Here is a 26,600-nt window from a genome sequence, read left to right on the forward strand (position 1 = left end):
ATGGGGAAGACTATATCTCCATCCCAAATGGGGCTCTATTCCCTACACAGAGCACTACTTTTGGCCAGAGGCCTATGGGCCCTGGTCAAAAGTAATGCACTATATAGAGAGTAGGGTGCCATTTGGGATGCACCTATGTCAGTGGATAGGTCTACAACTGTGTAGAACCCCATTGGGCCTAGTCTGGGTGCACAAATTGACATTTAACTGGAGCTGGGGAATAATTACATGAACATGTTCTTTTTCAGAGACAGTTGTAAATGTCAGGTAAGCATGATGCACGCTGGATGCTGATTGGTTTAGCTTCCGATTCACACTGTATGTGTGTGTCCGTGCTTTCGGTGCCCAAACGAGGTCTAAATCATTGTCAGGAAGGAAATAGCTCAACTGTACACAATCCACATGGCTTCACGCTTCCCTACTAAACAGAGAATAACATTCATAATTTATCTATCTCACTCGACCGACTCAAGTTGATACCTTAAGGGAGACATAAGGTACTGTACCAAGTGCCTGACCTAATTTGAATCAGTGCTTATCGCTGCTAAACCACACTTCAAATGATCTTGAAGCGTACACTTAGTTCTGCTGTTCTCTTCCTCCTCTGTTCACTCAACATTGCTCGTAGGGGGGTGAGAGACAACACTCCCACTCCACTTCTTTTCAAACTGTATTCCATTATCCATAATAGCATGCTGGAATTATTGCACATGGGGGCCCCTGCTGTGTGGAGGATGGAACTGCAGGCAGTGTGGCAAAGCCAATCTGTGTCTACATTCAGTGTGTGTGCGTGTGTCTGCCCATACACAAGCCAGGCCTCTCAAAATCCCCCCACCGGCACACTGACCCAGACACATGGCCACATCTCCCCCTCTCTAGTTTCACCTTAGGTGATATCCACACACAGTCTCTACCAGACACACACACACAGTTTCTACCAGACACACACACACAGTTTCTAACCGGCCACACACAGAGGGCTAGAGGGGGCATTGTGTCGCTATCTAATGCCACAACTGGCCCCTGCGAGGAGTACGATGCACACACACAGACACATAGTGTTGTGAGGCGGTAGATTAAGCCTCGGCGGGGGCCAGTGATACCAATTCAACAGCTGGCGTGGCTGTTGGAGGCGAGTAGCATACATGCATGAGCACAGCCCTAGCTTTGACAAAGTACACTTTCTCCACAGACTGACGATGAACCACTGAATGTAGCCCATCTATGGCTCCTAGTTCTCCTAGTGCTGCTACTCACAGCACTCTCAATGCTCCTGGCCGTCTCCCCAAACAGCTCAGACTTGGGATCCTCCATCTCAGGGGTGTAGAAGACCTCCTGGCCCTCCACCTGGTCTAGGTGCAGGAAGCCGCTGAATCTCATGGTGGCTGGCAGGAAATGGCGTCACATGTTAGAAAAACACTACTTCCCGTGCCTGTGAGGCATGCGGTGCATCCAACCACCCGCCCTCAGCTTCAGACAGTGACCGTTTGGGGTAGTGCCAGTCTGGGGTTAGTGATGGAGTGTGTGTGTGCATATGTGGGAAGGAGGGTTAGTGTGGTCGTTGTTGATTGGTTGGTTGGTTGGTTGGGTGGGTGGGTGGGTGGGTGGGGCTGTAAGGAGTTGGGGTGGAGCCTGTGACTGGCCGCGGTGAAAGTGGAAAGTGTGGATTGTGGGATATGGAGGAGTGAAAGAAGAAGGGAAGAGGAGGAGGAGGAGAAGTGGAAGGGGTGGAGGAATGGACTGGAGTTTACCAGACCGAGACTCGTCCCAAAAGTTGGCAGAGGCACGGAGGACTGAGTAGAGAAAGATCAGTTAGACAGACAACACACATAGTTAAAATGAAGAAACTGTTCAAAGTCCCTGGCTTTGGCAAAGACATTCCCCCATTTGCCCTTAAACATCCCCATTCCCTGTTCAAAACCCATCAACCCCCTATGGCCTCTCGCTTCTGCTCCGCCAACACAGTGCCAGCGACACTGAAGTCAACGTGAAAGAGAAGAGTATAATAAAGCAGAAAGGAGGAGAGAAGGAAAGGGGGAGACACTGATGCTGAGGTTTCATGCCGTGGCTCGCCGAACAAATTGCCCAAATCAATCATGGTGCCTTGCTCGGAGTTTGCCTGGGAAAAAGGGAAGAGCACTTGTATGATTATCGTGACAGATAGCCATAATTGTCTCCTAATGTCGCCAAACCGGTGACTGACATAGGCTGGTTAAAATTGCATGATAACAATGATAAGGACTTGTTTTGGTCGCACATCAGTTCAATTCTAACGGGGCGGCTATCGACAAGGAGAAAATGGGGGAGGTTTGGATGGGAAGGAGGAAAAAGACGGGAGGAGAGAGATAGATCGGATCTAGAAGACAAACATCAGGCGAGCAGGATCCGTGACGGACGAAGAGGGGGATGACTATCAGATCACTTTGAACTGTGAAACTTACAAGGCCTCGTCGGAGTTTAACTCGCCGCTTGCAACTTGCATTGGAAGTGTAGTATTACATGGGAAATCATGCACATGACTTCTTCATTCAAATATATAAAACTTAGCATAACATACAGCACTGCACTTTTCAGATGGTTAAATGATGTGGCAACCCCGGATCAAATCTAGCCCGGATCAAATCTAGCCCGGATCAAATCTACCCCGGATCAAATCTTGCGACTACGCGGATGCATAAATTTTTTTTTGGTGTACTGTGGGGATTCGTACGGTTAACGGAACAAAAACACAATCACTATGTCCATCGGTGCACCACTACAATTTCTCCACACCATTCTGATAACTTCATACCGCCCGATAAACGCTGTCATCTAAGGCTTCAGACGATAGGCGTTAGCGACTAGCGGTTAGCTCCTCTCAGAGAGATCACTGACACTTTGTCAATACAGGAGGAAAATACAGCGAGACGCTCCGCTGACAGATATTGCACCTGGCTGGTCGCCACAGACTTGTCATTTCCATCCTAATGACTGTGATATCTGGGTGACAGGCCTACCCCGGGAGGAGAAATAGGTCCGGCATATTGATTAAGGCGCGAGACGCTCTATTATTGGTAACAGCTTGGCTGAATGAGCTATCGATCGATCGGTGATGGGTGGGTGTGACATCATCATTAGCGCCTTGCCACAGCCGACATGCAAGGATGTTCACGATGCGTTTCATCATTCGTGATGTGGCGTGCTGCAAATGTGGTTTGACATAACGCACCTCATGGACGGTAGTGACTATTTACGTTGCCGTTTGCGTGACGAGAACGAAGCAACGCAGCTCCAGATTCAATTTGAGCATATTGTTTCATATTCAAAATGTGTGCCTCCTTACGGAGTTGAAGAAGGGGGGTGGGGAGGTCGGGGAAGGGAGCGGGAGCGGGAGGAGGGGGGAAGAGGAGGGAGCTTTTGGGGTTACTTACGGGGGCAATTGGCTCCCTCAGGGCTGCTGGAGGCCGTCTTGCTGTCGGGACAGCAGCCGAAGGGAGTGTTGTCACACGACGAGCGATCTTCCGCCGTGGGGATGGTGGTGGCCGCGGCTGTGGGGTCTGGGGAGGAGACGATTCATAATGCTTAATAACACTTCACAACGGTTCATAACAATTCATCACGCCCTCTTAACCCCAGCCTCAAATAGCTGCATCTGGAGCTCATCTGCATAATGTGAACCCTCCTGTAGTGGCTACATAATAGTGTGCAGACCGTAATAATGGCACTAAGTACTTTGTGACGAGGGCAGGTAAATAACCACCGAAACAGCTAATCTCTTCCACTGATTGGGCGATCGCTATCGCTAACTTTCTACTGATTGGGCGATGGCTATCTCCAAGTCTTTGTCCCAGAGAACATTGCCTTTGCTGTAAATCTAGGAGCACCCTGGCTGTCTCCAACGGGGTAAAGTGCTACTCTCCCAGTACGTGAGGTAATGACCTGCAACCGTTTCTCTCTTACGGGGCTCGGTGTTCTCCGAGGAGCAGCTTTACGGTCACCCCGAGATTAGAAATGATCGCCGAGCAAAGAACCACGGCTCACTGAATAAGTCGTAAAGATGTCAGGCTGTCTCTTCAACGACTCTCGCCGTCACCCCCGTGAGCAAAACCGAAGCCACCGGGACAGCCGCTGAGTCACTGGAGAAACGACTGTGGAAAAGGAGTTGGAGGGATGGAGGAGGTTAGAATCTACAGGGCATCTTTACGGGTACGGCGATTAAGTTGTGGGGGGGGGGTGGAGAGAGAGGGGTGCTACAGCTCAGAGACTATGTATTGCTTCACTGAGAGTCATGGAACTGGCTAACAAACATCCACCGCAAACCCTCCCCCCAATCACACACACATATACTAAGACACACACACGCACGCACACAGGTCTCCTTTGCAGACAGGCCATGGGCACTCCGGTCCACTGCTGACAAGAGAATAAATCTGCAAGGGGGGTAAGCGACTGAGGAAGTGTAGAGGCTTGTGTTCCATCAATTCAGGAGTGTCACAGCACGCTGTTGGGCGACTGAGGGGTCACAGAGCTTTGGAATGGTAAAAAAACTGATTGTAAAGGGTTCGTCTAGCAGTCTGTGGTGCATCGTGGAGTGGTTTAGCTATAAGGCCAGAATGCGGTAGAGGGATTTTAGTCTGTAGAAAGAGAGTCGTGTTTCCGTATCAGTATGTAGCAATGACAAGGTAAGAGATATTCTTATCAAGCTAACAACTCAGGCTTGAAACAATCCCCCGACATAAGCCAATAACCTCATCAGCTTTTCTGTTTTCCAATTCTACAAAATCAGTTACGTGGTGAGAGAAACTTTTTAAATGTGATTCTGGTATTTCTCTGCCTAACATTTGGATTAGTCCTAACTGAAAGCAAAGGACACTTCTATGGTTGTATAATATCAGATAGTGACCTGTTTAAATGTTTTATGATGTAGCAATGAGACATATCAAACCGTGAGTCAGGTCAGAGGCCCATATTCAATTCTTTCCTCCCACTCTGACCTCTGACCTCCAGCAGAGCAGCATTATGGGTAATGAAGTGAAAGAGCTTTGATTTACCAACTGGCTCCTCTCCGCTCGCCTCCAGAACTCCGGCGCTACCGTATTCCTCATTCTCCTCCTCTTCCGCCACCTGGTCGTCTCCGCTGGGCTCGCCGCTCCCTGAGTCTTCAAAGGCGGTAGGGGAGGAGCCAGGGCTGGTGTGGCCGAGCAGGCGTGGGGTGGTGGAGTGAGGTGGGTGGCGGGGGGTGGTGACGGGGCGGTTGGTGGGGAGCGCGCTCTCCGTGGCCATGGGGGGCGGCAAGGCGTCCACGAAAGAGGCCGTGGACCCATCCGTTTGATCATCGTCCCAGGGAGAGAGTGATGTGTCGTAGTGTGGCGACTTGAGCCTGACGTGGGCGGTGGAGGGGGTGGTGGCGGCGGCGTGGGAGGTGGGGGGGTAAAGAGTGGGTCGGCCGGCCGGCTCTATGATGCTTTCTGCATGGGGAAGGAAGGAAGGGGAGGAGAGGAAGCAAGGAATGGATGAATGGGTAAGCAAAGATGGAAATGCTTCGTTTTTTCTGGCCTTATAGTCCCCATGTACACCTTCAACCCCCCACCCTCTCCATGTTTTTAAATGTTGTGCCCTTTATGGTTCAGCCTTGCGTGTTAAGGTCATGTCAGGCACCTGAGCACCCAATACTGATCTACATACAGGAAGCACAGGCCAGTCTCATTGCAATATGGAATATACACTGAGTATACCAAACACCTTCCTAATATTGAGTTTTACTTAAGTCCTTCACACCACCGCATACTGTTGAATTCAAATGCACTGCAGTCTGCTTGTGTACAGAGAAGAATGACGTGGCCTATATAGGGTTAAGCTGCACTGCAGTTGCACTGGCGCGTGTGTGTGTGTGTGTGTGTGTGTGTGTGTGTGTGTGTGTGTGTGTGTGTGTGTGCGTATGTGCCAGTGTTGGTGTCTGTGGGTATGAATTATGTATCCATATCCACATGTTGCCCTCCTGTAGTGGAGCTTTAATCACAGACAGCCAGGGCCTCTGGTGATGAATGATTGATATAAATGGGGCAGAAAAAGCAGGGTTTTACTTTGGCTTCAAAGACTACAGACTCGGCTCACAGCCGCACAAGCATCCGTCAACTCCGCCGCGTCAGGCAGCCTTGTCAACACAGTCGCACACACCATCCGAAAAAACCACTCTACGAAACCCTTTCCCTGTCGTCAGCAGAGAGAGGGACCCACTTTTTTTTTATTTGAGCTGTGACCGCCATTACCCATGCAAAGCTTTGGTACAAAGACAAACATTTCTCGGCTAGAAGCGATACAAAACATCCCCAGGGGGAGAGGTGAGTCGAGAGCTGGCGGGGATTGAGACACTATGAAGTGTAGCTGCTTGGATGACAGCGAGCCAGCCAGGCATAACGATACTGACGCTCCTACCCCATCCATTGTGTGTGGAGGGGGGAAAGAAAAACCTAATTTGAATTCGGCTAACATTATGAGTAGGATTTAATTGCACACTAATAATCTCTTATTTGATCGGCAATTACGTTGTGAAGTGTGAAATGTGATACCTTGACGAAGCGCTGGATATTATCAACCAGGCACCCCGCTATCTTCCACCCTGCTAGGCTCCAGAGGAGAGGAGGCAGAGGAGCCAGCCTGGAGAGATACAGTATGTCAGCTTAGCCCTGAGAGTGCAGCAGCGATTGCTATTGCCGTGAGCGAGGCGGTGGCACATTTTGCTTTTCCTCTTGGCTACACCTGTCACTCATGTGCCAAGCCTTGCGTCTGGCGGCACCAGGGGAGCGGGTGTCTGGGATACGGCATCCGTTGGCGGTAAATGCGCCAGGATGGGTGGGTAAAAGAAAAAAAAAGAGAAAGGGAGAGAAAGAAAGATGGGAAGAACAACTGGTAGTGTAGTCAGTTCGGTGGAAGCTTTCCTTAATCAGGTTTAACGCTCCATTTGCAGTTTTATCGGCGGGCGGGCGGGAGAAAAATCATTGTCATCTTCACTTGTCTGGGCTATGTAGTTATCTTTGAAAGGCGGTTATTAAGATTGTTTGCAGTGTCTGCCATGATCAGTGGGGAGGAGGAATCTGATATTGGAAAGTCGAGAGGAAATGGAAGAGGGAGAAAAACAGGGGCGGAGGGGGAGAAAGAGAACACGAAAGAGTCCGAGACCGGAACAGAGGAAATAAGTCGAACAAGTTAAGAAGAAGTGACGAGGGAAAGTATGAGGAGAGAGAAAGAGAGAGAGAGAGAGAGAGAGAGAGAGAGAGAAAAGACAAATTAATCTGGGAAAATGGGAGGATTGAGGCAGAGGCGTATAAAACAAGAGAGCCCTGACTAACATTCGGGCAGAAAACTGATGATGCCATATGCTTGTGTTCACTGCCAATTTGCCGCAAAAGTAGAGGTGATGACACCATATGGGAGAACCAGGCCACTGGCCAACTTCTGGATAAGATCGGTGCCAGAAGTTTGTCATTCGTTCAAATACCATCTTTTAATGGCTTGTACCTTTCGCGCTTTCACCGGTTTTCCCCTGGATTGCTTCATCGAGCTCTGAGATGGGCTACATAGCCAGAAGCAGTAATGCTGTGTAGTATAGAGAAGACTCAAAAGTGCCTGAGAGATGGGTCAGATAACAGCAGTAGCCATTTGATGTACTTTCTGCAAAACATGCTTCAGTGTGGAGCCATTAGCCCTGACATACAATACGACGGTAGAGTTACATCAGACCAAGGAGGCTTGTAGCTCGACTATGGTTTCTGTAGGAATGGCATAGGCCCTCAGTAGTGCTTATATGCTGGATGTTAGCATTGAAGTTATTTCTGTAATTCTTACTAAGAGCTGCATCAGATCAGCGGGAGACGAGGGGCGGCGGCGGGAGGAGGGTGGAGCACTGCTAATGCTAATTTGCACCCAGTCACACGTGAAATGAGCTCGCGCTCTAACCCCCAACAGGGGGGCGGCGGAGGAGCCTGCTACCCATGGCGCGACCGCATCCGAGGGAAGAAATGAAAAGAACTGCTGTGACAAGTCGGAGGCCCGTCGTGTTCATCTGGCTTTCCCCTCAGGCTCAGAGAGAGAGAGAGAGAGAGAGAGAGAGAGTTACAACTCTCTGTTACAACTCTTTCTCCCTCCGAATAAGGCTACACACTAGGTAAAGAATTACATACTACATGTCACATGTGTGTGGCAGGTAGCCTAGCGGTTCAGTAACTGAAAGGTCGCTGGTTTGAATCCCTGAGCCGGCAAGGTGGAAAAATCTGCCGTTCTGCCCTTGAGCAAGGCAGTTAATCCCCAACAACAACAACTGACCGATTAAGAGGGGTTGGGTTAAATGCGGAAGACACATTTCGGTTGAATGCATCCAGTTGTGCTGACTAGGTATCCCCTTTCCCTTTCCATCGCCAGGCAACAGAGAACGAGTCGGGAGTGAATTTCACCGGTAACGAATCTCTAATCACCAGATGCTCCGGGCCTATCAAAATGCTGTTGGCCTCTTATAGAGAAAATTACTGTTACTCCTGTGTACCTGCATGTATGAGTCCGCCACACAGCTCTATTTCAGAAGCCTTGGTTAGGGTATTGAGGTGGAGCCTCCGAAGCAATGCACCTACTTTAAGCCTGACAAACCGCACCAAGATCAGCAGGGAGGAAGAGAATTAGTCAAATTGCTGTTTTTTTGCGCACGTCTGATCTGTGGGCACAAGCGATGAGGTGAGCAAACGTTTTCCTGTGCGAGATGCTAGGCACCTGACGCTGGCCCATGGCCAACCTTCCTGTGCCCGGCTGCCAGCGCCTTCCCAGTGCCATGCAGTCCCCGCGGGCCCTGCTGTGACGCTTGTTGGTGCTCGGCTCAACACGTCCATCGTACATGAAAGCCACGGCCTTGGCGCTTGTCCCAGTGCACACTATACCACTCAGTGCAGTGGTGCACTACATCCAGCTAAAATAAGCGACAGGGATCGAAGGATTCCCCACAGAGGTTTTGGGAGCTAAACCTCCCTAATCCGCACAGGGTTGCAGGGTATCAAAGAGTGAAATGTCACTCCTTTCTGGGGAATCTGTGGCTCAGGCTCCATCCAAACAGCAGCATCTCTATCTACAGGGGAGCACCTCATTTCTCTCCCAAGACTTTGTTTTCCCTCTTCCTTGCTCCTCTCTGTCAGCCACAGTGTTGATTTCACTCGCAGTGACACCGCAATCCCAAGCAGGGAGGATAATGGGTAAAGAGCCTCAGCTGTCATCGTGTGCGCTTACAGGTATGTGACGACAAGCCAGCTGTTTGTTATTTCCACAACCGGTGGCCACAGAGAAACCTTGTGCTTTACTGCTAATTATTGGCATATAAAGCCCACACACACACACTACACTATATGCCCACACACGCTACAATAAAAACACTTGATGATGTCTCAAAAACTGTTTTTAAAACAGTTTGATCGTATAAGGGGTTACTACAGTAACGTGTAAAGTAAAGTGTATGTACTTCTAAGCATAACTATGCTTGCTATCCACAGACAAACTGAAACCAGTGAAAGAGACAGTGAAGCAATACGGCACCAAACCCAAAGTGGACCCAACCCATATCCTCTAGTGCCTTGGCTTTGACAAGGAGCCAGATAGAGAGAGAGAGGACAGTTGGTCTTTCCGATGCCTATGGCATTACTCATTATCTTTTGATATGGGCCTGACAACAGGAGTTGGACATCCTCTAGTATGATGTATGGAGGACAAACGGGGCTCACCTGTACACTGGCCAAAGCGTTCCACTGTGATGTGTTTGTCCTGCCTACAGGCAATGGTCCTCAGCTGGCACTGGTCAGCGTAGGTCACCCCATCAGAGCCACACACCTGCTCGGGAAAAATCGAGAACAAAAAGAAGCTAGGATCACAACTTGTTAACTTTCGCGTTGCCTACTACCAACCACCGTCGATACTAAATGCCGAACTGAAGCTTGGTAGTTCCAGGTGCTGGGGTCCGGATTCTGTACAGGACTACTGACAGTATGAACTGATTGGTCATAGAGAAGAGGACTGATTGGACATGGAGAAGAGGATTGATTGGTCATGGAGAAGAGGCCTGATTGGTCATGGAGAAGAGGCCTGATTGGTCATGGAGAAGAGGACTGATTGGTCATGGAGAAGAGGACTGATTGGTCATGGAGATGAGAATGTAGAGGCCCACCTTGGTCTTGTTCTTCTCGTCACAGTCGGGAGAGGGACATTCGCAGTGGGCTTGACCGTTGACCTCGTCACACAACGCGCCAAACTTGCAGTCCAGCTCATCACATGAAGTTGGGGCATCGGCACCTGAGATGGGAATGAGGGGTTGAAATCAACTCATGGGGACAATAGATAGGCAGCTATGGCATCACTGGCTGTTCATCTAATTGGGTATTCCTGGTCCTAATCATGATGCTCACATTAGCATGTGAGCTTGGCGCTCTTAACTGTCCTTTTATCCTAGTTGATAATCGGCATCATATTTGATATGCACAGCACAACTTCCACATATATAAACATGGGTAGGTCATGGATATGAATGAACAGTTATGCTTTCCATACAGATTCTATTAATGATGTGTCTTTAATATAAAGTAAATATGTGGACTCTTTTCAAGACAATAAAAAAAGAAGGATTTGATCTCATTGTCTTGTTTTGGCCGGGCGTCTAATCAGCACTGATCTCTGGTACTTTCACCAAGGAACCTGTTAGAAGCGTTGACACATATCACCACTGGGTTGCATCAGCATCAGCAGCATCACCAGCAGCAGCAGGGGCTTGGGCCAAGAATCCCACCCATGAGCCCCTGAGGCGCCAAGTGTGGGCTCTCTGTGCTGACATAACAGCCGTGCGGAGCACCTCCTCTTGGTTTTCATGTAACCGTTCCACGCCCCCCTTTTTTCATCTGCCGGTACGCCACAGAGCACCACTGCTGGGCTGGGACTATTGACTTCATTAAGCACTTGACTTCCTGTCGATAGCTGACGGTGGGTCTTAATGAGACAGTGCCAGGACGACACAGCAGGGGCTCACCTTCCCTCTCCGCCAACCGGAGCTATGTGTGTATTCATTGGGATAAATTAGAATGGAAGAGGGCGAGGGAAACTACTGATAGTGGACTAAAGTTAAGAATAAATTCTTATTTTACAATGACAAATGACTGGATAAATAGCCAAAATATAAGTGCTTAAATTGATATTTCCCATTCTGATTTGTTTTTCCTTCAGATAACACCATGAAAAAGCTATTTTACTGCAGTTGCTTCTACCGTTTCTGCTACTTCTAAATGCTGCAAAAAAAACGTGGCTTTGACAAAAAACCATTGAGTTCATTAATAGGCTGCTGCAAGGCCGCCCCCTGGACGAGAGGAGTGACAGGGACTGGGCGAGAGCCAAGGGGTTGCCATGCTCGCCACGCTTCATCGATGGCGCGGCGAGTCAGCAGGTGGTACTCGTCAGTAAGCGGGGGCTCCACCTTACCTTTGTCGCAGCCGCTCATACCCATCTTGCTGCCGTCGGGGCACACGTTGCACTTCATGCCCTTCACTCCCGTCTTGCAGGAGCACAGGCCTGACATTTGCTCGCAGTCGTCCCTCACCGAGCCCACCGCGTCGCAGTTACACGCTGGAATACAGGGGGCGAGAAAGAGAGAGAGAAAGAAAGAGAGAGAGAAAGAAAGAAAGGGAGATATGAATAGGGAGAAGAAAGGGATGGAGAGAATGGAATTCATAAAATACAGTGAATAAAAGTCCATATGTTCATCATAATGAAAGACTATCCCTCTAGTCTATCCCTAACACTCTCCAAGATTCTCCATTATGCTTTTTAGTTCAGGAATACACACACACTCTTTCAACACACACACACAAACACACACTCTCTTTCAAACACACACACACACACACACACACACACACACACACACACACACACACACACACACACACACACACACACAAACAGGCCACCTCAGAAGTGACCCCTGGGTTGATGTAAATCTCAGCGCTTCATTGTCGGGGGCTGGGGTCAGAGATAGTTCAGGCCGAGGCCAGCCAGACAACCCTGGGGCAAGATGGGAGAGGGTAGATGGGCCAACAAGATCACAGAGAGCCACCAGCCCGCAAAGGACAACATCAAAACCCATCATGTTCCTGGAATCAATGTTTTTCCTCCTGCTGAACTCTGCACTGATGTGTGTACTGTTTGCTTGTCCGTGAGTAAGCCTCAGGGGGCCAGTGTTGCAGTCAGGAAGGACGCTTTCCCGTGTGCTCAGAGGGCACTTTTGGTACTGCAGTTTAGCTGAAGTCAAGCCCAAAAGGACCATTTTAATAGACGGCCCCATAGATCCCTTTCTGTGTTTACAAACATTGCCGCATGAGTGCATTTCACGCTACTTTTGGATTGTAATTGGATGGTAAGGCTCATATGAATGTCTTGCTTAATATAATGTTTGTGTCATCATCGCAAATCAACTGCATTATACTTAAAAAAACACTTCAACCAGTAAAATGGCTCTATTGGCTAGCTTTTGCTACAACCTATATTAATGAGCGTTAGCATTCTAGTGAACAACTAACTGCTGCGTCCAAAATAGTTATTTTGCAAAGATCACAACCAAATGCAATCTAAGCGTGTGTTCAAGCAAGAATCAAAACATAATTCTAAGCGTACGAGAACACCAAAAAGGTATTTTGTTTAGAAGTTAAAAAAATGTAAATGTATCTAAATGTTGAATGGGTACAGATGGCAATGGCTTTCTTACTGCCGCCAAGAGTCGCTCGCATCTGTGCGTGACGTCGGTGTGTCGTGTACTGGAAAAGGGTTTATAGAAAAGTCCAATTTTAAAATTCCTAAAAAGACACTTTAGCTATCACCTTTGTGCCAAAAATATCCATTGAATAATTCAAGTAATCGTCTTCGAGGCCAATTGTTTTTCCATCACTCACAGCCGAAGATATTAACATTTTATAGTCATCCAATATTTGTCATGTTTGCGGATGACGTGATGATGTCGTCGCTGCTCGTGCTGCTTCCAACGTGCACTGAGTTCTAGTGTGTAGCCGTTATCGGCTCTGTAAAGCAGATGGCAACCACCACGAAATGGTGTATGCGAACGTGAGTGCATTACGTTGAAAACAACGGTCGGCCATCTTGGACGCTGTCTCCAGTTCATATATACCTCAGGTGTAAAACTCACAGGTAAGGCCACAGTGGAGACAGACAGATAGTTCCTGCTGTGGACTGAAAACCTCTGAGGATCTCGTACTGTATTGCCAAGTACTCTTTTCACAAGACTTAGCAGTCACCATCAAAAAGGATTATGCGTGCGCACACACACACACACACACACACACACACACACACACACACACACACACACACAAAGGAATTGAGTCAATGTCTCCATATAGTATAAGCCATCAAGCAGATACTTTAACCCAAAGCGGCTTACAGTATTGCATGCATACATTTTCGTACTACCGGCCCCAGCGGGAATCCTATGATCCTTGAGTTGCAAGCGTCATGGTCTACTAACTCCGCTATACAAGACAATAACTCTTCTGTTTCCTACGTAAGGACAGTTGATGAGAAGAAACGAGATGGAGAAAGAGACAAGAAGGAAGAGGGTCTCTTACGTGTGCAGCCGCTCAAGTTGTCTGTGACGATACCGCGGAAGTTCCAGAAGCTTGGATCGCAGCGGTCGCACTTCTGTCCCCCGACGCCAGGCTTACAGGAGCACTGGCCACTGCCTGGGTCACAAGTCCCCTTGTAGGAGCCGTACGGGTTACACTGGCATGTACCTGGGGGACACACCAATGACATGACTGAATTAATTAGATCATTATGTACAGCTACAACATCAAAGCAACAGCAGACCGTGCCCAGGCTCACCTCTGACCCCTTGTATTATATCCATCACAATGGTATTAACTTATTGACCAGATGCTCACAATCAGCCTATCGTTGAAACTAAACGTACGAAAGAAAGATGATCTCAGTGCTACGATGCTTTTTGGAAACCCAGCCCTGGCCTAGACTTGAATCTGTATCCATACCTTTAGATATCACTTTATATGCAGGTTTTCCTTTTAAAGAATTGTATGCAAGACTGATTGTGAGCATCTGGTCAATAAGTTAATACCATTGTGATGGATATAATACAAGGGGTCAGAGGTGAGAGGTCGGATGTCACGTGAGGGGTCGGCACACTTACTGGGGCATCCGGCAAGTCCCACACCAAGGGCCGCCGTCTTGTTGTCACGGCAACAGCCATAGACTGACAGACTGCAGTGTTCCTGCGCTGTCAGCTTTGTCGGAGAGGTGGCCGAAATCGCTGATGAGGGGACGCAACGGACAAGAAAGGAGAAAAAAAACTTTTCAGAGTGACAGAAGGCTCTTTTAAAAGGAATTAGAAGACACAATCTCTGAACAACATGCAACTTCTTGTGAACAATGAGTTTTGCCTGGCGGGCCAGGGGTGAAGAAGCTGGCATCTGGCTTCCAGATAACAATTCTATTTTCCCAGTCCTGACAATGGCTCAAAATCAGAGGGAGAATTATGCCATTACCTCCAGTGCAGTGAAAACAAACAATGGTGTTCCTAGTGGATTTGCAACAGCTGACATTTGCCTCTTCCTAGGAGGCCTATTCTCTTCATTTGTTCTCCTGTGAAATTGCAGAGCGCGACACAGCGTCACTACAAGCTCGCAGAAGCAGAAAAAAACGAGTCTGCAGCTGAATTTGATGGACTGGGCCAATCTGTGAGCGTATGTGTGTAGTTGTTTTGTCTGTGGGAGCACCAGATTCCACCGCGACGTGACAGCTCGAAAACCGTATACAACACACCCCAAACAAATATCTCCCCCCAACAGAGCACTTGTGTATAACGGAAACGAGAGAGGTATGGAAGGATAGAAGGAAAAGAGGGAGGGGGGGTGTTCAACAGCCAAGGCAATATATTATTGCTTAAACTCTCTTCAGGCCTTGGATCAAAATGGCCGCTAGTGGTAGAGTTGGGAGGAAGAACTCTTCCCCTCGCTCTCTCTTTCTTTCTTCCTCTCTTGTGTTCCTCATTTGGAGTTTGGAGGCTGCAGATACCGGCCCATAAATCACACTGTTACTGGTGTGGATATGAGCCGAAGCCTAATGGTGATGACTTGCTCTCTCTTTTTCTAGTGCTTTTCCACTCCAGCGATGAGCTTTGGACACAGTTCATTAACTTGCCACTTTTCAGCGCTCCCGCTACTATCTGTACTGGGCCTATTAGGACAAGAGAGAACTTTTAATTTCATATGTTCTTCAACCTATTGGTTTTCCCTCTACAGTGACCATTGTCTGGCACAATACAGCTCTCTCTGATGTGAAAGTATTACTCTGTCTCTCGATCGCAAGGTCTGCTGCTGTCACGGCTATGTGCTGCATGTAGCCTTTTGTATTTCTACAAGGGGAGAGTTGAGTGCCCGTGCATGTAGCAACGGTATATACCGCAGGATCTTTTTTAGACGTCATGAAAACTGGGTCAGTGATTCCAGTTTTCTGATAGAAAATGCAAAATAGGACAGCTTGAAAGTTCTTTGAGACAGCTGTCAAAGATCAAAGAACTCAGACAGGCATGATGAAACATTTTCCCAGAGACACAACACGTGAGGTGTTTATAAACCACATAAGACAGTAAAAAACAACAACACAAGGTCGTGTTGAATTCAAAACCCCCTTCGTCAAGTTAAAGAAGTCAGGAGCTCCCCTGAGTTTGAAGGCATGGAGGTCAAACCGCGGTCAAAGACACGTTCCTCCATGCATAGCTAATGAAGAAAGGCCCAATGAGATTCCAATTGATCTGAGCTTTTTGGGAAAAGAAGAGGGCCCAGAGCTCACACACACCAATAGCACTCCACAAGAAAAAAGGGATTGATTCTCTGCGCATGGTGAAGAAGCGTGACAGAAAGCGCCCCAAAGTGGCCAGCTTAGGAAGGACGACTTTACAGGGATGTGAGTGTGAAACCGGGGCGGCGAGCTCTCTCCATCTCTCTCTCTTTCGTTTGCTCCCTTGCTCTTTTTTAGGGCCGCAGGGAATCAAACAGGCTGCAGTGATCACACAGAATATCTTATCTGCCCTTTGCTTCGCTCTGGCCTACTACAGAGGGATGATGGTTTACACTGCCAAGGCAGGGGCCTTGAACAAGACGTAGAACAAGCCTTCCCTACTTTTGCCTAGCATCTGTGGTGGCAGTCTAGAGAACATTTCCTCTGCAATCTACATAATGACAAAGCGAAAACAAGTTTTTAGAAATTTTTGCAAATGTATTAAAAACAAAAACAGAAATACCTTATTTACATAAGTTCAGATCCTTTGCTATAATACTTGAAATTGAGCTCAGGTGCAATCTGTTTCCATTGATCATCCTTGAGATGTTTCTACAACTTGATTGGCGTCCACCTGTGGTAAATTAAATTGATTGGACATGATTTGTAAAGGCACACACCTGTCTATATAAGGTCCCACAGTTGACAGTTCATGTCAGAGCAAAAACCAAGCCATAAGGTCGAATAATTTGTCCGTAGAACTCAGAGATAGGATTATGTCGAGGCACAGATCTGGGGAATGGTACCAAATCATTTATGCAGCATTTAAGATCCACAAGAACACAGTGGCCTCCATCATTCTTAAATGGAAGAAGTTTGGAACCACCAAGACACTTCCTATAGCTGGCCGCCCGGCCAAACTGAGCAATCGGAGGAGAAGGGCCTTGGTCAGGGAGGTGACCAAGAACCCGATGGTCAATCTGACAGAGTTCCTCTGTGGAGATGGGAGAACCTTCCAGAAGGACAACCATCTCTGCAGCACTCCACCAATCAGGCCTTTATAGTAGAGTGGCCAGACGGAAGTCACTCCTCCTTGGAGTTTGCCAACATGCACCTAAATACTTTCAGACCATGAGAAACAAGATTCTCTGGTCTGATGAAACCAAGATTAAACTCTTTGGCCTGAATGCCAAGCGTCACGTCTGGAGGAAACCTGGCACTTCCCAACGGTGAAGCATGGTGGTGGCAGCATCATGCTGTGAGGATGTTTTTCAGCGGCAGGGACTTGGAGACTAGTCAGGATCAAGGCAAAGATGAACGGAGCAAAGTACCGAGAGATCGTTGATGAAAACCTGCTCCAGAGTGCTCAGGACCTCAGACTGGGGCGAAGGTTAACCTTCCAACAGGACAACGACCCTAAGCACACAGCCAAGACAGGAGTAGCTTCGGGATAAGTCTCTGAATGTCCTTGAGTGGCCCATCCAGAGCCCGGATTTGAACCCGATCGAACATCTCTGGAGAGACCTGAAAATAGCTGTGCAGCAACGCTCCCCTTCCAACCTGACAGAGCTTGAGAGGATCTGCAGAGAAGATGGGAGAAACTCCACAAATACAGGTGTGCCAAGCTTGTAACGTCATACCCAAGAAGACACAAGGCTGTAATCGCTGCCAAAGGTGCTTCAACAAAGAAAAGGGTCTGAATACTTATGTAAATATGATATTTCAGATTTTTTAATATTTATAAATGAGCAAAAATGTCTAAAAACCTGTTTTTGCTTTGTCATTATGGGGTATTGTGTGTAGATTGATGAGTAAAAAAAAACTATTTAATACATTTTAGAATAAGGCATGTAACCTAACAGAATGTGGAAAATGTCAAGGGGTCTAAATAGTTTCCAAAGGCACCTTATGTAGGTATCCAATCGGGGGTGGGAAGCTCTCGCTAGTCAGCTTTGGCGCTGTGTTCGATAGGCTACTGTACCAACCAAAGTGGTGTTCAGAAGAAACAAGAGGATTTCTAGCCATTGCTTTATGACAAAGTACTAAGCTGGGTGAATTAAGTAAGAGATGGGTTATTACTCTGGCTGATCTTAGATCAGTTATGGTGGGGTGTTCAGGCTGCTCACCTGTGCAGGGTCCCTGATTCTGGATCAGCAGGTGCTCCTGCTTTTCACACCTAGCCTTCTTCATTTGACACTCGTTGCTGTAGGTCTTCCCATTTGAACCACACACCTGAGGAGAATCGTAGTCATACTCACATGAATGCTGGAATGTATGAGCGTGTGATTTCATTTCAAAGTTACTCTAAGTACCCCATTCCTTTTTAAACCACGTAACATTGCAAGCTCAATCTCAATCTGAAAATGTTATTGCACAAACATTGACTTTGAATGTAAATGTCAGATGTCATGCATTCATTACTTAGGAATTACCTAGACTAGTGGGAAACTGAAAACCACTTCTATTGCAGTAAAACCACATACAGGTTTGTGGTTGTTTGTGGAGGGCTAACTTATGGAGGATAAGGCTTACCGGGTTGCGAGGCACGCGATGGCAGTCGAAGTCACAGACACAGCGGTCGTCCTCTGCGTCCTCGTCCCACGATCCTCCGAACATACGACACCTGTCCTGTTCGCAGCTCTCAATACCTGACCCCGATCCTCCTGAACCACACTCTGCAGAGACCACACACAGAGATTTATTTTTTTATTGTTATTATCGGCCCAGCACAGACACACATAAGAAAACGTAACATTTCGATACACACTTGTAAAAATGCCTTACATCTTTGTCGTCGTCCCCAAAAATTAAAGCCGAGTTCTTGGCAGAGTGTTTATATATTCAGAGTATGCCACCTTTAGGATATTAAAATGTCCTTCACGTTGACGCTGAGATAGAACCAAAGGCGCTGCTGGAAGTACAAGATAATGACCAACCATGGAGAGGACCAGCGATTGACAAAATAAATTAGGCACAACATTGCAGTGCCACCAGTGAGGCATCCTTTACATTTCAATTAAAGCTGAGGATAGTGGGAGGAGGGAAATATTACCCCTTGCATCCCTGCGAGGGGGAATCAATACGAGAGAGCCTGTTTCATTGACACAGATTTCCTGATAGGAGGAAGCCGCTAATTATACGGTGTTCCGTAAGATCCAATTATCAATCCACTCCAGACTTTGTAAAAAAAAAAGTAGTTCAGCCACTTTTTGTACCTGCGACTGTGAAAGGTAAACTTTCGATTTATTTTAAAACGGTACACTTCACTGGATCAAAGAGGTTTTTGAAAATAGCTCTTCGGAGAGCGTTACAAGAGAGTTACAAGGACAAACGACAAGCCATTATTATTTCCGAGGATCGGAGACTTATAAAGCTGAAACATTGAAAAAACATTTTGGAATACAAACTACATAAAGATATACATACAGATAGAACTCACAAGATAATGGGGGGGGAGAGAATGAGATGTAAATAAGAGTGGACACATCCAGCTTGACTGCAATGATTAATTTAATACAAACAAAATGGGAAGGAGTTTGACCATGGAGAATGAAAGGGCCCTGCTTTTAATGTTCTGACAGTTCACTTGTTACACTTGCAAGACTCCTGGGGAGAGGCGAGAGAGGGAGAAGGAATGGGGGAGAGAAGGAATGGGGGAGAGAGAGACAGAGAAGGAAAGAGACCAAAAGAGAGAGAGAGAGAGAGAGCAAGAGACAGCGAGGCAGTAGTCCACATGCAGACAGAGGAAGATGTTCAAGTATGGGAAAAAGTAATGTTCATTAGTGTCAAATCTCTTTATCTTGAAAAGTATCCAGTTATGATGCAAATTCTCCTGATGATATTCTCCAGACCAGTTATAATGCAATCTTGTACAACATTAATTAAACAAATATATATGTACTAGGGAGTCCAGATGCTTCCCTCCTCTGTCTCAGTCTCCTTTTTTGACCGTCTGACTCAGTCCCATCTGTATTGACGGGCTGCTTTAGCAAGGCCCCCGCTGGCCCTAATGGGGAAATCGATGTTGTAGTCCTGGAAGTGCCACTTAGCATAACCCATCTCCTTAAGTGGATTATGGGGCAGGTCACACTGTAGCGGGGCGCTGCTGGGTCCAGAGGAGCAGCAGTCCGTCTCATTGCCCTGATATGGGTCATCACCAATGGGCTCTGACAGGCTCGAGGGGTCGATACAGTGGAAGGGCATTCACTTCATTAGGCCCACGCACAGTGAACAATGGAGGAACTCCAGAGGCCGGGAGTATTAAGGAGAGTACACATCAAACTCAAGACAAAGACTGTCTTTTTTTTTTTTTTTTTTACAATAGTGTGCACCAAGGGCTCCCAAACTTTTTCACTCAGGCATTGGGGAACATCCTGCGCCCCACTTTCGCGTGCCCACCACATCTCTTTCTAAGGGCTGTCCACGACACGAACTGTTCACACCCATCTTGTTGGCAGAGAAGAACATTTTGCAGGTTTAAAGCTAATTCTCTTTAAATTCTATACATTTTGCCATGTCTAATGTGTATTCATGTGATAGTTGAGTGACTCAAACATTACAACAAAATCTATGGGCTAAAAAACTTAGCTAAAAACGTTAGCCGACCTTGGCTAGTTGATCTGGACATTTCTGACAAGTTTTAAATTGCTCTCTAAATAGCTCTCTGCGACCCCTCAGTTTGGGAATCACTGCTGTACACAACAATTAAACCCGAATCCAATTGTTCGTATTCGCTATCAATGTAACTGCGGTAAATGGACACGATAGAAAGGAATTGTAAAATGGATTTGATACGACTATATGAGAGGCCATTTTGTGAGTGTTCTAAAGCTGTGACGGTGCAATGCAAAATGTCTGTCAGTACCACATGATGAGCGAACACGGTATCTGATCCCAGACAGCGACATGCCACGATGACGGGTTCCAATGCAAACGCACAAGTCAACTGACTCCAGAGCAGCTGTTAAATAAACAAGGCCCTGGCTTGCCTGGCCACCTGAGTCCATTTATGCAAACTCAGCAGGAGAAGGGAAACGTGGGAGTGAGCCAAGAGAGCATTCGCCACCCAATTAATATTCCGCTCATGCCCCCCTGACTCAAAGAATAAATAAATATAAAAGAAAAAAAAGAAGAACTAAGACATTGAGTAAATAAAAGTGAAGGGAGGGAGGGAGGGGGCACTAATTAGCTGTTGGTTTTTGATGTGGCAGCCACCCGCACTGCCTATGAACCTTTCAATTAGCAGGGAAGATGTCTGCATCAGCTATTCTCTCAGCGCCTGTGTCTGTCTGCTACTTTTACTCAATCATGTCATAACCAGAGTCCATTTAACCAAGGGATCTTCGTTAAGTTGAGCAAATACAGAACGGCGGAGACTCCGGAGAGATGAAGAAAAAAAAAAACAGACGATTTTCGTATTTCCTTTTTTAAAGAGAAGAGCGAGAAATTGTGTGAGGGAATAAAACTGATAGAAGCAATGGAGGAGAAAATGTGTGCTTCTTTTATAGCACGAGGTGATGACCCGATGGAGGGAAGAAGCAGAGAGGATGAGGGTGGGAAATTGGAGGGAAACTAGAGAAAGGTCATTATTTTTTGTTATCTAAAGTTTTTTCTCAATGATTCTGGTGGTTTTTTATGCAAACAAATTCCAAATGTGCTAAAACTGCACCAAAATCTCAGGAAAGGTGCCATGGTATTCATGCCTTCCTTTCCATCTATTCAAATTGTTGACCAGCGCGGCCATTAATGATTAATGGAGAGGGTCAGCATAGAAGTCTCTGCTTTGCCTAGCTTGAAGTAGCTTCATTTGTTGCATTGAGACGACTTCATATTTTGCACATCCGTATTTCCTTAACATGTTGTGTGGGTAAATCTGTGGTAAACTCTGCACATTTTGGCATGTCAACATAATTTGGTGCTCGCATCGAACGAAGCTAGCTAGCTATCAAAAACAACCTGACAAATGGACATTATACTGCACATCAAATAATTTCTCAAGTTGGAATAATGTTACACGCCGTTTGGAGGGTTCGAAGAGCAGAACGTCAACTACAATGAAAGTTAAGACCAGACAGAGCCAGCATACAGGAACTCTACAAGACGTGATGTTATTAATGAAAGGCAACCATCATCTCCCTCACTGCTATCTGTCGGGCAGGCTAACAGTGACTACTGGACTGTCCACTTCTCTGAAACGTCATGACCAATTAATACTTTTTACCCAGACTTTTACACATCTTGGACATTTACTTTTGCTTTGTGGACGTAATGGGAATGGGGCTTCTCATGCCACTCAATGCAGGCCCTAATCTTGTCTTCTACAAAATGGATGCGACTAACTACGACAATTCTACGTGTGTGGCTGCATGGGGGCACACTCACGCTGAAGGATTCTGCTGTCCGACCGGCTGGATGTACAGTAGCTGCCTACCTGTGTGCTGCGTGGGAGAACTGTGCTACCAGCTACTGTTTGTGTGTTTGACTTTTTGTGTCAGTGTGAAAATGGAACCAAAGGAGGCTTTGGGGATGCGTCTCCCACCTGTCCGTGGGCCAGCTGTGTGCCTGCAGAATAAAATAACGGACATGGGTCCAACGCTGTCACTGAGAGGTTTACCCTGACGGTCAGACAAATGAAATGAATTTACTAGTACAGTAGGCCTAAATGCATTTTACATGCAATTTGCAGGTTAGGCTACTGTTGAATGAACATGAGAATAGACAACATCCCTTTGATGCATTTGATTGATGAAGCTAGAGTTTTTTGGGATGAGACACTTTTTGGACGATTTGAACTACAAAAAAGAAGTATGTGGACACCTGCTCGTCGAACGTCTCACTCCAAAATCATGGGCATTAATATGGAGTTGGTCCCCCCTTAGCTGCTATAACAGCCTCCACTCTTCTGGGAAGGCTTTCCACTAGATGTTGGAACATTGTTGCAGGGACTTACGTCCATTCAGCCACAAGAGCATTAGTGCATTGGCGAAAATCTGATATCAACTTTGGAGGGGACAATTACTGAGGGGGACAATTCCTGAGGGGGACACCAAAAGTAGTGCTGTAACACATAGCACATAGCCTACATTGTAATATGGTACATGTATATTGAGGAACCAAAGAAATAAGGTGTTTGCCGTACTCCTAACTACCGGTACCCAAAACTACTCAACTAATCACAACAGCAATACCATTGCCTTTAACAAATCTTAGTTCAGTCACCAGTTTAAGTTGAGAGTGGGGGTATCCATGGCATTTTCCAATTATGTTCCTATTTTACAAGTAAAAAAAATGGAGAACCTTTCATAATGTTGCCAAACAAAGACTCAACAAACTTACCTGAGACTCCCTGTCTCTGCCAGTCTGTCCCTGCATATCTGTCCCCAACTCTGCTGTCTGTGTGCCATCTGTTGCCTGCTCTGCCTAATGACATCATTGTGAAACATTTCCGTTAGAATTTCATTTCTTTCTTATGAACATTTTATCAACTAGTCTTTGAGATATTAGGCTACTAGGGTTTTGGTGTATTGAAAAATACTCTGATGTCCGTCTTTTATTTTTCTGCCATTTTTCTACCTGGCTGGCTGGCTACACACACACACAGTGTGTAGGTTATTTACAGTAGGAGATGGGCTTCTATCATCTTCAATCATTCTATTTGGGCTTCGATCTAAAAGGTAGCTAGCAAATGTGAAACGGATTAAAATGACAAGAGTTGACAGCTGTATGAGTTCACCATTTACACAACATATGCTGCAACCTTTTGTAATTTTAATAGTTTGTTTCATATTGGCTGGCTTCAAACAATAGCTGAATTTGCAAAGCTAGCGAGCACCAATTCAGTTTCAGTGGTGTTTGCTATAATCTTTGCTACCCGGGTTAAATAAAGGTGAAATAAAATAAATAAATAAAAGTTCACTTGCGACAATTTAGCTTTTGCAACGAGACCATTAAATATATTTAAGACAATGGTAGAAGAGAGTGTAGTTCTGTTCAGTTTGGATTTCAGTTTATCGCTAACCTTATCACAGGGACTTTGAAGCACTAACTTACATCATCTGCATGCTGATTCCATCTTTGACGATGCCACATAAATGGAATAGGTACTAGCTAGCTTAATAGTTAATATTTGCGCGCTAGCTCTGCATATTCAGCTAGTGTGTGTGCGATTGACTGGATTAACCTCACGTCAGTTACGTAGCAAGCTAAGGAACTGGCAGTGGATCAAACCATTGTGAGGCAAAGGTTGGGGGGTTGCAATCTTTTGAAACTTAAAAACGCACTATTAAGTGTCTATAATCAGCACAATTGCTTTCATTGCGTATTATTAATATTAATTAAATTACATAGTTATGTTTCAGTGATATATTGGGGGGGACAAATCATATTTTTCCCAGGATGGGGGGGTCGTGTCCCCCCCGGGATTTCCGCCCCTGCATTAGTGAGCTCGGGCACTGATCTTGGGGGATTAGGCCTGGCTTGCAGTCGGAGTTCCAATTAATTCCAAAGGTGTTCGATGGGATTGAGGTCAGGGCTCTGTGCAGGCAAGTCAAGTTCTTCCACACTGATCTAAACAAACCATTTCTGTATGGACCTCGCTTGCTGCACGGGGGCATTGTCATGCTGAAACAGGAAAGGGCCTTCCCCAAACTGTTGCCACAAAGTAAGCACAGAATTGTCTAGAATGTCATTGCATGCTGTAGCGTTAAGATTTCCCTTCACTGGAACTAAGGGCCAAGCCTGAACCATGAAAAACAGCCCCAGACCATTAGTCCTCCTCCACCAAACTTTAAAGTTGGCACTATGCATTCAGGCAGGTAGCGTTCTTCTGGCATCGGTCAATCCCAGATTGGTACGTCAGACTGCCAGATGGTGAAGTGGGATTCATCACTGTCCAATGGCGTTGAAAGTCACTGAGCTCTTCAGTAAGGCCATTCTACTGCCAATGTTTGTCTATGGAGATTGCATGGCTGTGTGCTTATTGGTATTTCCATTTGAAGTTTTTTGTCAATTTCGGCTAATAGCCTATGTCACTCTGGTTGTTGGAGCCATCTGTTGTATGGTGAACTTGGGCTTCATCAAAGTTTATTTGTGAGTAAATCTGGCTTTGATAATAGCCCATGCCTTTTTGAGTAAATCTGGCTTTGATAATAGCCCAGCCACTGACCTCACCGCACGTCATCGGTGTGTGCGGTGAGGTCAGTGGCTGGGCTATTATCAAACCGGCACGTCACCGGTGTGTTTGTGTGTGTATTTGTGTGTGCGTGTGTGTTTTGGAGTTTTTGGAGTTTATTAGGAAGGGATCGAAAACAGCGTGGCTTTGGTAGGCCCAAACACGCAGGTGGCTTGTTGCTCGGAACCTTTTCCTGTTTGTTTTCGCTTCATTTGCCAGCCCCTCAGACAGTCAGCTGTTGAAGGATGTGACAACGCGTTAGTCCAAATAAACCCACCCTACACGAAGAAAGATTGAGCAGTAGGGAGCTCAGAAAAGAGAGAAAGGGAGAGGAGGTTTCTTAGCTAGATAGATAGATAGATAGATAGATAGATAGATAGATAGATAGATAGATAGATAGATAGATCAAAAAGCCACTGATTAGCTTTTGATGAGCTCTTCTCCACCCACCCACCCACCTCCTCTCTGTTGTTCTCTCTCGATATGTATTGGGTAGTGGATAGTGCATTGACTCTGCCGTGTGATATTTTCACCCATAATCCTGTTTAGTAAATGTGTATTCAATTAAAACCGGCCTGGGCCCCAAGGTGATGCACTACGCTCCCCCGCCACTTTGTCAGTGTCGACAAAGGAGCTGAGCCCGGGCCTACCCGAGTGTGAAATTAAACAGGTGATAGATTCCCCCAGTATAGAACACTGTCATTTTTCATTACCCTAAATAAAAGGGGGGAAAAACGCTTCCATTTCACCCTGTGACAAATGAATAAGGTTTTTAAGTCAGGTCTAAATAAACAAATAAATTGTTCAATTGGCCGGAGTTGGAGGATTCAACCAGCACTGTAGACGGGAGAGTGGTGGGTAGGGGTTGTACTGTAGGCAAGTGCCGATCGGAAAGGCTGCAGTTGGTTCAATAGGTTGTGATAGATCAATACATTGACTAGTCCAATGATATAATAGAACTATAGGGTTGGGTCAATTTCATGCACAGGGTTTTAAAGACTTAATAAAAAAAAAAGAAGGAAAACATGTTTTTAAAGACGTATAAATTGGAGTATTTTTACAGAAGAAAGTCGTTTTTCAATCAAGATTTTCCCAAAACATTGGAGGAAAATTCTAACCCTGTTCCTGTTCAAAATATTAAGCTACTACAGCTACCCCATTAAGAATGTCCTAGCTTTTAGCAGTGGGGGGTTGTGCGTCAGTTATCTACTAGAGGGGAAGAGGAATGGTGACAAGGCGTGGAACAAAAAGAAAACTGGACCCGTGTCCCCTGGGGGAGGTTTATCGATCGGACCCGATCCCATCTCTGAAAGCAATGTGATCTTTATGTCAAGAGACAATGCTAGTTTGATGGAGAGAGGGCAACGTGGTGAGACAATAGGGATGGGAGGGGGACAGACAGAGAAAATAAAATACAACATGTTTCTTTTGTTACTGGCTGATGGCTTTCTGAGAACTACAATGAGCAAGCGAGGGAGACAAACGGGGGGTTGTATGCTATCAGAGAGAGAGAGCAAGTGAGAGAGATGGAAGTTGGAGAGACATTGCAATAGAGAGAACAAGTGAGAGAAACAGGAGAGAGGGGAAGAGAAAGAAGAGCTAAAGAGAGGAGAGAGAGAGGAGAAAGAGGAGAGAG

General features: G+C 46.4%; 1 protein-coding gene across 6 annotated transcripts in view; it reads right to left on the minus strand.

The window, feature by feature from the left end:
- LOC115166082 (agrin) overlaps positions 1-26,600 on the minus strand; it is a 270,497-nt gene that overhangs the window by 34,785 nt on the left and 209,112 nt on the right. For all 6 annotated transcript variants that reach the window (XM_029719750.1, XM_029719747.1, XM_029719746.1 and 3 more), the window contains 10 exons: positions 18,328-18,470; positions 17,922-18,027; positions 14,207-14,326; positions 13,629-13,793; positions 11,473-11,616; positions 10,175-10,299; positions 9,735-9,840; positions 5,031-5,447; positions 3,411-3,536; positions 1,258-1,385 (listed from right to left, as the gene is read on the minus strand). In XM_029719750.1, coding sequence (XP_029575610.1) covers positions 1,258-1,385; positions 3,411-3,536; positions 5,031-5,447; positions 9,735-9,840; positions 10,175-10,299; positions 11,473-11,616; positions 13,629-13,793; positions 14,207-14,326; positions 17,922-18,027; positions 18,328-18,470 — 1,580 coding nt within the window. The remainder of the gene's footprint in view (positions 1-1,257; positions 1,386-3,410; positions 3,537-5,030; positions 5,448-9,734; positions 9,841-10,174; positions 10,300-11,472; positions 11,617-13,628; positions 13,794-14,206; positions 14,327-17,921; positions 18,028-18,327; positions 18,471-26,600) is intronic.

This window comes from Salmo trutta, chromosome 28 (genome assembly GCF_901001165.1).
Source record: "Salmo trutta chromosome 28, fSalTru1.1, whole genome shotgun sequence".
NCBI classification, from domain to species: Eukaryota; Metazoa; Chordata; class Actinopteri; order Salmoniformes; family Salmonidae; genus Salmo; species Salmo trutta.